General features: G+C 45.6%; 1 protein-coding gene across 1 annotated transcript in view; it reads left to right on the top strand.

Annotated features, from left to right (window-relative positions):
- SLC35F3 (solute carrier family 35 member F3) overlaps positions 1 to 10874 on the top strand; it is a 24085-nt gene that overhangs the window by 5620 nt on the left and 7591 nt on the right. Inside the window, exons 2-4 of the mRNA XM_045298710.1 lie at positions 204 to 423; positions 7991 to 8116; positions 10625 to 10817. Coding sequence (XP_045154645.1) covers positions 204 to 423; positions 7991 to 8116; positions 10625 to 10817 — 539 coding nt within the window. The remainder of the gene's footprint in view (positions 1 to 203; positions 424 to 7990; positions 8117 to 10624; positions 10818 to 10874) is intronic.

Raw genomic sequence — 10874 nt, 5'->3', positions numbered from 1 at the left:
AAACAACAGCAGTGCCTTGATATGTCCTTTCTGCCAATGGCTCAAAGCAGTAGGTTGAAGAACCTGAATAGAAATATGTTGATAAAAATGAACAGCAACGTTCTAAAAAGTCTTCCCCTTCTGTGTATAGGGAAAATAAAACAAAACCAATGGTTGGTGTAACTGAAGAATGTAATAACACTACCTCTCTCTCCTTGTTTTAGGGAATGCTGTCGGTTTTTTGGAGACAATGGCTTGACTTTGAAGGTGTTTTTTACCAAGGCAGCACCCTTTGGTGTTCTTTGGACACTCACAAACTACCTATACTTACATGCAATAAAGAAAATAAACACTACGGATGTCTCCGTGTTGTTCTGCTGCAACAAAGCTTTTGTGTTCTTGCTTTCATGGATCGTGCTCAGGGACAGGTTCATGGGAGTGAGGGTAAGTCTCTTATTCTCTCTCTTCCTCTCTCACTCAGTTATTTTAGCCAACATATGCCCTTTGGCTTGCTTTGCTCCATGTGCTGGGCCATAAGCATAAGCTACTCACCACTTTCCTTCTGATTTGCCACAGAGCAAGAGCCACCGTTCTTGGTGTGCCTTACAACAGTTCTTGGTGTGCCCTGCAAACCTTCTTGCTTGCAAACCATCCTGGACAAGCCTTCATTGAAGCACCTTTTATTTGAAGCAATTCCACCAGCTTTCCCAGCCCGGCAGTAAACGATCAGTTCCCTTTGTGTGCTCACTCCCCCTTTCATGGTAGCTTCCAGTCTACAGCTCAGGGTGTGACTGTGACTCCATCTCCTGCTGTCTTCGAACCCTGGCCACCTGTTCTGCCAGACTTCTGCCTGGATTGGGGGCTCCCTGCAGCCAAGGTCCTTCCGCATCCATGTGCATTCATTCTTTGGAGTGCTCGTTCTGGACTATGTGTGCAAACCCCAAGTGGACCAGACATATTTGCATGAAATTCAAATGGTGGAGGGACACGTGTGTTTCGTTCATGCCACTGACGAAGGGTAGAGAGAGATTCTATCCCATAAAGGACCTTTCCTTGTGACAACAAATTATGCAGAAGCCATTAAAATTTAGCTAGTTCAATTTTGAAGCAGTGTTATAAAATAGGATAAATCAAATATTGTATATGCACGGAAACGGAGAGGGCTCTTCCTTGAACAGGAAGAACTGGTGAGGTTTAGCTGCCAGAACCATGTGCCTTTCGCATGGCTCCCTCTGGAAGCCTGGCTCTGTTACTGCCACGCTATCACCTGTCACTAGAGAGATGCCTCCTTGCTGTTGTGTTCTTGTTTTATAGTTGGATAGATCACTTACTGTGTCCTCCACTCTTGGATTACACTAGCCATGTAGGAACTAAGAAACCAGCCATTCTGGCAACCAGTAATGGACAAACTCCAGGCCCAGTGCTTCTGTTCTTTTGTATTGTCCTATGAATAATAACATCATCCTAATTGTGGATTCATGCCCACCTATTGACTTACAGCAGTGAGGACAGGAGTAGTATTTTTACTTTGTAATAGGGAGAACTTTGTATTAAGGCTGAGTGTTCATTTTGAAATAAAAGGCCATTTATTGTGCTACCTCTCGGGAATGCTTTCTGCAAATAAATAATCTACATCTCTGCAAGAAATGCAGACACTTTAAGGCCCAGGGGTCCTCAAACTATTGCCCACATGCGGCCCACTGAGGACAGTTTTCTGGCCCGCCAGGTGTTTTTGCCCCATTTGTTTTTTAACTTCAAAATAAGGTATGTGCAGTGTGCATAGGAATTTGTTCATAGTTTTTTTTTTAAACCTGTAGCCCTGCCCTCCAATGGGTCTGAGGGACAGTGAACTGGCCCCCTGTTAAAAATGTTTGAGGACCCCTGCAGCAATGGCCTACCTAACTTCCTGCCTGACTCTATGAGAAGACCCCATGAACCTAGGGTTTAGGCCACATTTTTAGGGATTTTTCTGTGAAAAGAACCAAGAGAACTAGTGAATTTGGGGCATGATTCTGATACTGAACGTAGTACCCCAAGCAACTTACAAATGAGGCCTAGTTACGGTGAAGAGAAATTTTAGCATTAATACTACAACTAAGTAGAAGAAAACAGAAATTTGTTGATGGTAAGAGAAGGAGATACAAAACCCTTGAAATATTCCTAGAATCGTAAAGAACAATAAAGGTCTTCCAGATCACTTACGTGGTGGTATAAATGGACAGGAGAGGTTTTACCCCACCCCACCCCACCATCCCACCTGCTAGTGACCCTGAACTATGACAAAGTCTAGCCATGCTAACCACATGTCCAGTTTGATCTTTGCCGACCACTGCACACTGAAGAGCTTTGTGTTGAAAGCCTTCAGTATGAGGCCAGCTCTGGGATGATGATACAAGGTTTGTGACAGAATGGTGTCATCTGCAATACACGGTGCAGGTTACTAATCACTGTTACTCCTCAGAGATGTCTGTGGCCGTATTCTAAGAGATTCTGACCATGAAAGTTGGTAAGTTCCACAGTCTTTCCAAAAGTTCACAGAAATGACAAAATATATGAGACTGACCGCTTGCCAAAGTGATGAGAAGTTTCTTCTTGGTCAACAGAAATTGAGTTATAAGATAATGTGTCACGGGTACAGAAAGGAGTTCTCAGGTCTCTCTCAAACTGCTAGGTTATCTCCAACCTCCACTGAGTACTTTCCTAAGATGGAAGGGAATTCACACTGTGCCCCTTCCTGGAGGGCTGAGCATGCGAGCTTTGGGGCAGGACAGCTATCAGGAGCATGGCAGAGCCTAAGCATGATGTCACAGATTCCGTGGAATACTTGGCTTCCTAAGACTCAAAGTCCAAGGGCAGAGGATCCTGAAACAACATCAGCAGGTCCAGTTGGTGCTAGAAAGATCCAGAAATAAGCAGATCTTATAAGGGTTGGGCGATCTCAGCCGATGGCATCTGTGTTACGCTGTGTTGACTAGAGAAATTAATTTAGTGGCACTCATATATGTGTAAGAAAAAGCTTTCTATTAAGCAGTAATGGTGCATCAATAAACCATCCCAGCCCTGTCCAGATCGAGCCCGTACATCAGACACTAGCCCATAAGTCCGATACTAGTCCACAAATCCCTTTACAGACTCACAAAGCCACATGCAATGGTGCAGAATTCAGGAAAATCACTGGCCTGGGGCGCAAAGTCCCATGGATCCAAGGGTGGTGGATGATTGGCAGGAAGATGAAGGCAGATAGATGTGAGGGGGCATGATCCCAGGACCCTCCTTATGAGAAGGCCACACTCACCAGGAGGCATCATCAGGGTGTGACCTGATTGGAAGTCTAGACCCCACCCCGACACCCTATTTATCAAGTTGATATGCAATCATGTAACTACCACCCCATCAGAGGGTGAGAAGCGGCAGATTGTCTGTGTGAAGGCAACCCATCCTGCAATTGTGACTTGGACACTGCTTTCTGTGCCTTCCCTATTTGGTTAGCTCCCCAGAACCCAGGGTTTGAAGGCCGAGATGGATGTTCTACTCCAGGGTGATGGTGACCATGGTTTGCATCTTGGCTTCACTTTCTGGACTCGGATCCACTGCTGTCTCATAATTAAAATGGACAGAATGCTAGTCGTACTCACCTCTCAGAAGTGTGGTGGCCAAAGAAGATGAGGTGTGCCCGGCACATACCTTTAAACAACCGCTACCTTCTTTCTGTGTTGATTTTATGCTTATTCTTTCTCGGTAGAGGGGTTGAGGGTTAGTCCCAGTTATTTTGTTGAGTGTGCCCTACTCTAAGAAAGACTAAGAGGCAGTTTCAAGTAGTACAAGCACTGGTGGAATGAGGGCACCCCAACCTTGCCTCTGGGATATCGCTCACCAGCTGTGGACAGGGCTGGGTCAGGTGAAGGTTGACTGAATGAAGCCACCCAGCCTACAAATCTAGGTGGGTCCCAGAATTCCAATAGTACATTTTGGGGAGAAGAGATGCATTGTGTTAGTCTGGGTACATTAGAGAAACAAATCCACAGAAACTCATGCATAAGAGAGAGTTTTATATAAAAGTTAAGTGAGCATCAAGAAAACATTGGGCCCAAGCCCATAAGTCCAACATTAACCCATTAACCCATATGTCCAACACCCATCCACAAAGTCCCCCTCCATCTTACAGAACACACACTGTGATGCCGACTGCAGGAGGAAAGCCAAATCAGTGAATGTGTAAGCATCTCAGCGCTGGCAAGGGTCTCCACACAGGTGCTCCAGCACCCAGGGCTACATCGGGGTAGGTCCATGTGGCTTCTCCTCAGGGATGTCTTGCAGGAAGTGAGCCTTGCTAGCTGAAGCAGGGAACTGGCTAAGGCAGCTGCACCCTGGTGTGACCATCACAAAGCAGGAGACCTGAGAACTCAAAAGGCAAGGCTTACCGAGCCATTTATCTCTTTGTCCTTCAATTAACCAACCCACATGTGTTTATCAGCCAGGTTGGCACAATTAACTAACTACCTCTTGCATGTTCCACTGTCTGTTCCCATCTCATCCAGTTGATGTTCCTAATAAATGCAGCTTTTTAAAAAAGTGTTGCAGAAGGGGAAACCCCTGAGCTAAAACTCCCCTGTTTTCATGCAGGCTGTGTACATTTACCTAGTTCTGAGCACACTCGTAGCCCAGACCCCACACTTCTCTGGAATCAGAAGGGGGCACAGATGATCTCTACATTCTGTCCCCACTCTCTGAGTTCAGACATTGAGAGGGACAGTGTTGGGATGAAGTACGTAGAAAAGTTCGCCTGATCTCCCTTTTCAAATTGCTCAAACTAGAAATCTGAAATGCGCCATGATGATGTTCTCCTTGGCAAAGGGCAAACAGCCATCACCTTTTTAGCATAAGTAGGAAGAAGCTCAAGTCCAAGAAGTGAATTTGATGCTGCACCCAGCCCATGTTTGTTTCAGAGTGCCTGTTGACTCCCTTTCCTATCTCACTAGGGACAGTGTCATTATAGGAGATAAATGGTCTCCCTGAGCCTTTAGAGGTAGGCAGGTGGTGGCAGTGGGCACCAAGCTAGGGGACAGCCCCAAGGAGAGACTCAATGACAGCATTCTGAACTCTGCTTTCACTAGGCTGACGACTGCCACACCTCCAAATCATACTCCTTCAGAGGAAAAGGAGCTCACCCATCTCAGTCTCGGGGCTCTTGCTTCCCAGAAGTCTGGACCCCTGTCTCCGGAAAGTTTATTCTGCAGCAGTCTAGGAGAGTACATTAAGGGTGGGGGCAGAAAGGGTGAGCAAAAAGCAAGGGAACACGGAGATCAGAAACATTCCCTTGCCTTCATTCATACTCAGACGAGGCATCTCCCAGGGACACCAGCCATATAAAGTGGTGTGGCAGAGGGGCCGAACGGGATCCATCATCTGGGAGAGGGTACGTTATAAGAAGCAGTTAGGGGAAATATTCTCCAGCCAAAGCAGACAAACCCAGGAACCTTATGGTATAAAATGTAGAACATATACCTATTTTTTAAAGATAGAACTTGAATCTCCAAAGGAGTTTTGAGTGTGAGGAAGGACTTTAGGGCTATGCCCCCAACTGTCAAATAGCCGTCAACCATGCTGGGCTATCAGATGATGTTTTCTATCAGGTGAGCATTTCCAGGGAAAGGTGAGATCCACTTGCCGGCTAAGAAGTGCTGAAGGGATAAGGGTGGCTGAACCAGTAGCACTGTGGTCATGTCGTTTTGGATGATCCTGTGACTCTTGACTGGCACTCCCTAAGAAGAGGAGACCCAGCAGTGTGTCTACAGGGCATTGATGTTGTACCTTGCCTCCTTCTCAGAACCAGTCCCTGGGCCTGCGCTTTTCAATTTTCTCCCTCTCAAGCTGCCCAGAAAGGTGGTCATCTAAGCTCTTTCTGTTCTGGCATCTTCTAGCCCCTTCACTCAACACTGTAGCACAGCTGAGGCTGAAATTGTAGCTGGTTAATGTTTAATTAATGGAAAAGAGAGAGAGAGGAGGTACTGGGAAATCGGCCATAAGAAAATAGCCCCTGGCTCACCTTCTGTTCCTCACACTTCAGCACTGGGTTTAGAAGGACTCAAATGGAGATCCAGCGGTTCACCAACCCTTAGCTCTTTTGTTCCCTCCCTCCCTCCCTTTGTTTAATAATAATCTATCTCGATATCTTCTTCCTCAGCTGCCTCTCCGGCTAAGCTACTCCCAAGCAAGATCTTTGTCCTCTAGAGCAGAACCCGCCCCTTCTCCTTCCTAATTTTTCATTGGCCATTTCTTTCTTTCTTCTTGTGGGGAAACACATGTGAGCATTGTCCTGTTTCTGTATTATATCTGTTTCTTTCCCTTGGTTGTAAAGAATACGCATAGCATTTGGCACATGCATGATATGTGTGTGATGCAGAATGACACAGCTGACTGAAAGTGAATCACTGAAGCATAAAAAACAAGTGAACACCTTGGACTAGATGCCCATTACCTCTTTCTAGGGACTTTATGTCCTTACATGAAAATATGTCCTTGGATAAGCACTAGGTAGTGCCTGTAAGTCAAACATACTGTGGGAGGTTCAATCATGTTATTATTGACTCACCTAAAAAGTTCAACTGTCAATCACTGCGACTTCGACTCAGGTGTAAGCATATAGTTGACAGTAGCTTGTTAAGTTTTGCAATCAATAGACCTGAAATTTGTATCCCTGCTGTGCTACATACAAGGTGTGTGACCAGGGGCAGGTTAATTTCCTATTCTGTGATGGCATTTTCACAGCCAAAATTAAAGAAAATGATAATTCCCTATTTGGTCAATAAAATGAAGAAATAGGTAGAAAACACTTTAGCAGTGTCTACTCAGGAAATGTAAGCCATTTGATATTGTTATCCAGAGTGAAGTCTATTTTAAATGATCGGCAAGAGGAAGACAACTCTTAGTAAACCCAACAATGAAAACTTTGCACACACGTGGTCGGCCTTCCCTGTGTTCGGACAATACCTCCGAGACCCCACTTTTCAGATCAAGTGCCAATATCAAGTACATAGCTCCCCACCTACCCACTTCTCAGTTCTTATATTTTCTTTGCCAATGCATTTTCTCATTTGGGGAATGTGTCCTATGTAATTTACCTTCTGGTTTTTCCCACCATTTTATTAAGCTCAACAGGAAAGTGGTCCTTTCCACGGAGGCTCCTTCTCTCAGAGAAGCTGACTCTGGACAGTAGTGTATCCATCAGGTTTGGGCGAGGGATTCTGCAACAGCTGGGATTAGAACTGTGGCTCCTTTGCACCGTTAGGACATTGCCTGCCGTCCTGATTGGCAAGCATCACCCTGTTAGACTCCATTGCTGTCCTCGTTATGCCTTCTCAGTTGGGACATGAAATACCTGAAGTTAAGATTCTAAGAGATACTTTCCAAAGCTTGGGAAAGAACCAAGAGTTGATTCCCAGGTGCTAGGATTACCTACCAGACCAAGCCATCTGCTGTTGGAATGATGGCTCAACCTCTCCAAGGGTCCAAGAATCCCAGTAACTGGTCCTAGGGACTCTCTGATGCTAAGCCAAACTACTCCTCATTGCTCCTAACTCTTGGGTCATGCTGAATTTTGCTAAGTACCCCTCTAATCATTGGGAAACAATGAGACAAGGCAAATCTTTGCCCGTTGTTCTGTGAGGATGAAAAAGGAGGTACCATTTTCCCGCGAGAATGTTGAACTCCTATAACATTTTTAGCTGAACTTGGTGGCATAGTGGTTACACGTTGAGCTGCTAACCATGAGATTAGCAGTTCAAAACCAGCAGCCCCTCTACATGAGAAAGATGAGGGGTTTAGTACTCCCAGGCAGACTTGCAGTTTCAGAAACTCACAGGGCCAGTTCTATTGGGTCCTATGGGGTCACTAAGATTTTAAATCAATTCAACGGCAGTGAGTTGAGTGAGACAACATTTTTAGTTCATTGGCCCGGACACATCACCCGATTCCCCACTGCTGTACTGCCATTTTCTTCTTTCCACCCCAGATTGTGGCCGCCATCCTCGCCATTGCTGGTATTGTGATGATGACCTATGCGGATGGGTTCCACAGTCACTCGGTGATCGGCATAGCACTGGTGGTAGGATCAGCATCCATGTCTGCCCTCTATAAGGTGAGCATACCTGGGGCAAGCTCCCCGGGGCTTGGTCATTCTTGGGAAGAACAGCAGGTCGCAGCACGGCTGGTCCATGACTTTCAAAGAGCCTTTGATGGTGTCTTTGAGGAGGTCAACTAGGCAAGTGGAGACTTCCGCCAAAGGCAGTGACAATGATCCTGGCCTTGCTTCTGAGGACTGTCTCATCAGTGGCTATATGTTTGCAGCATGTAGGATAAATGGGTGGAGGGTATGATTAGCAGAAGCATATCAGTAACTAAACTGTTTGACTTTGGCCAGAAGAAGGATTGGTAAACGTAAACAGCTGTTTCAGCATTTGGTCAGATAATCTCTCAGAAGATTGAAGATGAAGACCTACACATCTGGCGCAGCTTTGTCATTAAATTCTTTAATTATACAGTATTTGGGACCATGTGTACTGGGCACAAATCCACATGCATGGCAAGCATTGCTTGTAGCCTAAGTAAGTAAAGCACAACTGCTACAGCATGGGATGTATCAAATATGTTGTTTTTCAAACATTGGGAAGAATTAAAAAGCACTTTCTAACTGCAGGTCTATTTGAAACAAATCGTTTTTCCACAAGCTGTTTCCTCCCTCTCTTACATGTCCTACTCCGGCTCAGCTCCCTTGAAGCCCTCTGCCTGCCCCTCTGGACGCTCCCTCACACGCCTCTTCTTTAAGAGAACGTCAGTATTTCTAGTCTTTAAATCTGGACTGGAGTCCCTGCCTCGTGCAAACAGTAAATGTGGTTGACTTAAATCCACCCAGAAGTCCTGCCGATCTACTTCCGCAAACCTCGCCATTGAGAACCCAACATAGCATAGCCGCTCTTACTCATGGGTCACCATGCGTCAACATGCAATGAGAGATGACATTTTAGCTCTGCGGCTTCTTAACCCTTTGTGGATCCAAACAGTAGAACAGAGAACAAATATAAGTGCTAGAAAAAGTTTCAAGAAAATTGTTTTTTAGATTTGTCAGCCATGTGTTTTATGGTTTTGCAAAATGTCTTCTTCATGTACACCCATTCCCCCTCATTGTTTACAGAGACCTACATCATCCTCTGCATTGAAACCCATCTCCCCAAGGGAATGCCCTGGTCTTGTAACATTCTACAACGCCGAGTCTCTGTCCAAATGAAAACTTGTTCAAGGGCCACGCAGGCACCGCTCTGCTATGCACTGATAAGAAGTAGAGATCAGGAAGAAATACACTTAACAATGAGCATAGCTGTTCTGCTTTAGACTTCTGTCTCCTCTCCCACTGCCTGATACAGAAGAACCAGTAGTTGAGAGACCGAAAGCTACTTACTTCCCTTTGCATGGCTCCCTGTATGCAAACTCACTGCCGTCGGTCAATGCGGATGTAGAGCAACCTAGACCTGGCAGGATACGCATGAAATTTGGGAAATGACTGAAAAGGGAAGCAGGTAACCTAGGAGATGCAGTAGTGCATAGCCTTCCTTGGACCACTGGATCCAGTCCCATGGGTCCCCTTCCTACAGGCCTCCCAGGAGCTCAGTCTAATACACACATGAGAACCTGTGCAAGAAGCAAAGCTTGGAGCATTTCCCTAAAACCCATACCATTTCTGGGATCAGAGTGGTGGGGTGGAGCAGAGATCGCTATGAGTGCTATATGAGTCATATAAATGTTTGTGGACCCAAAGTCCTTTTTCTTTGGGGGTAATGTTTTCCCAAGTGTGTTACTTCAGATCACGGATGAACTTTAGGGCTCCCTGAATGTACATGACTTCCTCATCTTCAGGAGTCCCTGGCTGGTGTAAAGAGTTAACATGCTCAACTCAAAATCTCACAGCCATTGAGTGGATTCTGACTCATCGTGACCCTGTAGGGCACAGTGGAACTGTCCTTGTGGGTCTCCCAGACTGTAACTCTTTATGGGAGTAGAAAATGCCATCTTCCTCCCATCGAGTGACTGGTGAATTAGAACTGCTGACCTTGTGATTATCAGCCCAACATAAAACCACTACACCACCAGGGCTCCTCGAGCATGCTCAGCTGCTAAACAGTAGGTTGACGGTTGGAATCTACCAAAGTTGCCTTGGAAGAAAAGTTTACTTCTAAAATATAAGCTACGGACAATTCCATGGAGCACACGTCCACTGTGACCCAGTGGGGTTGGCATGAGCCATAGTCAGCTTGCTGGCACCTGCTGTTTGCCATCATCTTCAGACTTGCTAAAGTTGGGGGATGAGGTCATGAATAGTGCACCCACAAGTCTATGAGAATTGCTGATTCTTATGTTGGCTCTAAATAAAGCCAGAAGGTAACTCTCCATCATGGTGTTACTAAGGTTTGAACACATGTTTAAGTGTCCAGAAGTGAAATGACTTTCGTCTTTTACGGAGAGCCTAGGAAGGTAATGTGGGTGTTGGTCTAGCAGTCAAAACCCGACTGTATCAAATACACTCTGCTTAGCTCTATAAAGTTGAAGTCTGGGGTACAGCTTCACCGGCCATCTGTTCTGTTTTCTCTTGCAGGTGTTATTTAAGCTTCTCCTTGGCAGTGCTAAATTTGGAGAAGCAGCCTTATTTTTGTCCATTCTGGGTGTGTTTAACATCCTTTTCATCACCTGTATTCCTGTCGTTCTCTACTTCACTAAAGTGGAATACTGGAGCTCTTTGGATGACATTCCATGGGGAAACCTTTGTGGATTTTCAGTTCTCTTATTGAGTAAGTGGCAGCCACCCCATTGGACTCCCCTCAAAGCAACGCTGACAGAGCAGAATC

This window comes from Echinops telfairi, unplaced genomic scaffold (genome assembly GCF_000313985.2).
Source record: "Echinops telfairi isolate 266 unplaced genomic scaffold, ASM31398v2 ScPeMD7_7453;HRSCAF=8491, whole genome shotgun sequence".
NCBI lineage: Eukaryota > Metazoa > Chordata > Mammalia > Afrosoricida > Tenrecidae > Echinops > Echinops telfairi.
Note: the sequence above shows the minus strand (reverse complement) of the source record. Positions and strands in the feature narration are given on the sequence as shown.